Here is a 3493-nt window from a genome sequence, read left to right as displayed (position 1 = left end):
CTGAGTGTTTGGGGACAGGTCAAAGGGTGCGGCGCAAAGCTGGGGGGCGTCTGGGCCCCTTTGGCCCAGCGAACACCTTCCCTTAAGCGCTGGTCCCTGGCTTCCTGCCCGTGAGTTCCTTCCCGCCCCGCCCCGCCTTCCCCAGGAGCCCCGGGCGGGCCCACGTGAGGCCGCGGGGGCGGGCGCCAGCGCCTTCCTGCTCTGCCCTTGTATGGTGACCCGGAGGCCGGCCCACGGGTACTTAAGCCAGACCGCTGCAGAGTGCACCCAGAACAGACGGCGCGGGCAGTGCAGCGCGACCGCCGAGAGGCTGGGAACGCGGGGAGGAGCGCCGGGAAGAGCCAGAGGAGGAAGCAGTGAAGGAAGAGGGGGAAGCGGAGCCGCCCAGGCCGATCGTTATGGGGTTGGAGGCGGCTTGCGAGCTGGAGTGCGCGGCGCTGGGCGCGCTGCTGCGGGAGCCGCGGGAGGCCGAGCGCACGCTGCTGCTCGACTGCCGCCCCTTCCTGGCCTTCTGCCGGCGCCACGTGCGCGCCGCGCGGCCCGTGCCCTGGAACGCGCTGCTGCGGCGCCGTGCGCGGGGCCCTCCCGCCGCTGCCCTTGCCTGTCTGCTGCCCGACCGCGCGCTGCGGGCGCGCCTGGCCCGCGGGGAACTGGCGCGCGCCGTGGTGCTGGACGAAGGCAGCGCCTCGGTGGCTGAGCTCCGGCCCGACGGCCCGGCCCACCTGCTGCTCGCCGCGCTGCTGCATGAGACGCGCACCGGGCCCACCGCCGTGTGCTTCCTGCGAGGTGAGCCCGCCGCCCGCTCTTGGCCGGCCCCCACTCCGTACCCCAGCTTGGCCTTCCTGGCTAACCGTGTCCTTCCCCTCTCTGCAGGAGGCTTTGACAGCTTCCAGGCCTGCTGCCCCGATCTGTGCTCTGAGACCCCTGCGCCGGTGGTGCCACCTGCAGGACCTGAAAACATCTGCTCTGATCCCAGGGCTCCCTTCTATGACCAGGTGAGTTGAGATCAGGGCTCCTTGTCACTGTCTCCCTTGTCTCCCCCCTAACCCCCACCCGCAGGCTAGGCGCCTTTAGGGAAAGAGCCTGTCATTTGTGGATGCGGGGAACTTTGTGTGTGTGGCGGCATGCAAATTGGAGCACACATTTATGTGTGTATGTGTATGGGGTGTGGTTGCTCATGTGTGCCTTTGTGGGTCTGTGTTTGTGTATTTTGGGGCGTGGGCATATGTATATGGGAGTGTATGTGTCCCTTTGTGTCCTCCTCATATTCCTGAGACCTTTCTGGGGCAGGAGGGCTGGCTTAGGGCTCCCGTTGTCCCAGCCAGCCCATGATGTCTCTGCTCAGCTGGTGCTCAGGCCCTCCCAGATTGGGATGAGAAGGCCTCACCACAGCCCCTCTTCCTCCTCCAGGGTGGCCCTGTGGAGATCTTGCCCTACCTATTCCTGGGCAGTTGCAGCCACTCCTCAGACCTACAGGGGCTGCAGGCCTGCGGCATCACAGCTGTCCTCAACGTCTCTGCCAGCTGTCCCAATTATTTTGAGGGCCTTCTCCGCTACAAGAGTATCCCAGTGGAGGACAACCAGATGGTGGAGATCAGTGCCTGGTTCCAGGAGGCCATAGGCTTCATTGGTAAGTTGGGGGGGATTCCACCTAGGGATCTGTAGGGGCTTCGGGGGAGGGGGCTTGAGGGGACCTGTCTCCTGGTCTATGCACCTTCCCATCTGACCCACTGCCCCCAATCTCCCTTGCAGACTCAGTGAAGAACAGCGGAGGCCGGGTGCTGGTGCACTGCCAGGCGGGCATCTCGCGCTCCGCCACCATCTGCCTGGCATACCTGATGCAGAGCCGCCGTGTGCGGCTGGACGAGGCCTTCGACTTTGTTAAGCAACGCCGGGGAGTCATCTCCCCCAACTTCAGTTTCATGGGGCAGCTGCTGCAGTTTGAGACCCAGGTGCTGTGTCACTGAGGCAGGACCCCCTCTGCCTGTTCGCCGCCACCTTGCTGGCTCTCACTGATTCCTGGGGGAGCCCTGGCGACAGGTGGGCTCTCCTCTGCCCCAGCACATCGCCCCAACCTCTGAAAGGGCTGCTGCCTCCTCGGAGTTTGGAAAGCCCCCAGGTGGGGGCTAGGATGCTGGAGTGGTGGCTTCTCTGACCTGGTGCTCTTCTGCTAGTGGTTTGAGGGCTGGCCCTCATGCAGGGGACAGGCATAGAGAGTATGTCTGCATTCTCCTTCCCCATCCTCTGGCAGAAATTAATTGGACTCTACACTGATGGACTCTCTCGGGTCCACCACCACACTGAAGCCCTTGGCAGCCTGAGAGCTCCAAGAAACAAGCTGTGACAACCAGGAGCCCTGTCTGGGGGATGGTCTGCCCCAGGGCCTGGAGCCCGAGCCCTGTGCTCCTGGGGGAGCTGGGGACTCGGGAAGTGATGTGTATGTTGTGTTGCGGACCTGTTGCTTGCGTGTGTACCATGCGAGCATTGCACGCCTGTGTTGGCGCTGGAAAGTTATTTGTGTTCAACTGACATTTAACACTGCCTCCCCACTTCCTCCCAGCCCTATGGGCGGGGGTTGGAAACTTCGCACTTTATATTTATACAGAACATTGAGGATGTGTCAATAAAATATTATTTTGTTTAAGAAAAAACAACTCCCCAAACGTCTGATCTCAAGTCAATGCCCAGGAGAATGTTAGGCCAGCTGTTTCTTAGCCAGGTCCCCCTGTCCCTGTGCCGGCAGTGTCTGGGAAGTGGAGGGCAGAGGCTGACCTCTCCCTCCTGGCCCCAGCTCCTCTCCCTGGGCTGGTGTCCTTTCCCAGGCAAGGCTCTGGCTGCAGGGCTGGGAAAGGTCCTTTCTGGGAGGCTGGCTCCCAACCACAAGGCAGCACTGGGCCTCGTGCTGTGGACCCCACCTCTTTTCAGTACACGTGGGCTGGATGTAAGTGTGTTCAGGTGTGTGGGTTCTGTGGCTTTGGGTTGTTCTTGGCCTGTGCACACCTGCATGTCGTGTGGGTGTTCCAAGGGGAGCGTGTCCGGGCACGAGGCTCTCCTCACGGTGGAGCAGCACAGCCTCTCCACTCTCCTCCCACATCCGAGCCGGCCCCCAGGCCTCAGCATGCCTGTCCACACTGGGGCTCTGGGTAGCCTCCGTTCCAGAGCTTCATGTCCCCAAAAGGCATGTGCCCGGTGTCTCGTGCACACCCACCCAACTAGCGTGTCTTTGTGGACATCGCTTGCATGCCCAGCACGGGACTGGGAGAGACTGTGGAGACAGAGACGTGGGCCCAGCCCAAGCCAGAAGCGGAGGGGTGAGTGCCGAGGCTGCCGGAAGGGGATGCTGGGGCCTTTGGGGCTGGCTGTGCGGGAGCCAGTCCTGCTTCAGCCCCACCCTGACACTTGGCCACTTGGAGTGTCATCCAGTTGACTCCATTTTACCTTCCAGGCTCTGCTCAAGAGTCACCCTGTCCAGCGCCGTCTCCTACAACATTCT

The 3493-nt window shown here is 62.6% G+C and overlaps 1 protein-coding gene across 1 annotated transcript; it reads left to right on the top strand.

The window, feature by feature from the left end:
• The first annotated feature begins 307 nt into the window (after window positions 1–307).
• On the top strand, window positions 308–2654 carry DUSP2 (dual specificity phosphatase 2). The gene is made up of 4 exons (XM_012786892.2): window positions 308–786; window positions 874–995; window positions 1411–1630; window positions 1753–2654. The coding sequence occupies exons 1-4, from the start codon at window positions 399–401 to the stop codon at window positions 1965–1967; spliced, it is 945 nt and encodes a 314-aa protein (XP_012642346.1). The 5' UTR covers window positions 308–398; the 3' UTR covers window positions 1968–2654.
• Window positions 2655–3493: the final 839 nt, after the last annotated feature.

The sequence above is a fragment of the Microcebus murinus genome, chromosome 3 (assembly GCF_040939455.1).
Source record: "Microcebus murinus isolate Inina chromosome 3, M.murinus_Inina_mat1.0, whole genome shotgun sequence".
NCBI classification, from domain to species: domain Eukaryota; kingdom Metazoa; phylum Chordata; class Mammalia; order Primates; family Cheirogaleidae; genus Microcebus; species Microcebus murinus.
Note: the sequence above shows the minus strand (reverse complement) of the source record. Positions and strands in the feature narration are given on the sequence as shown.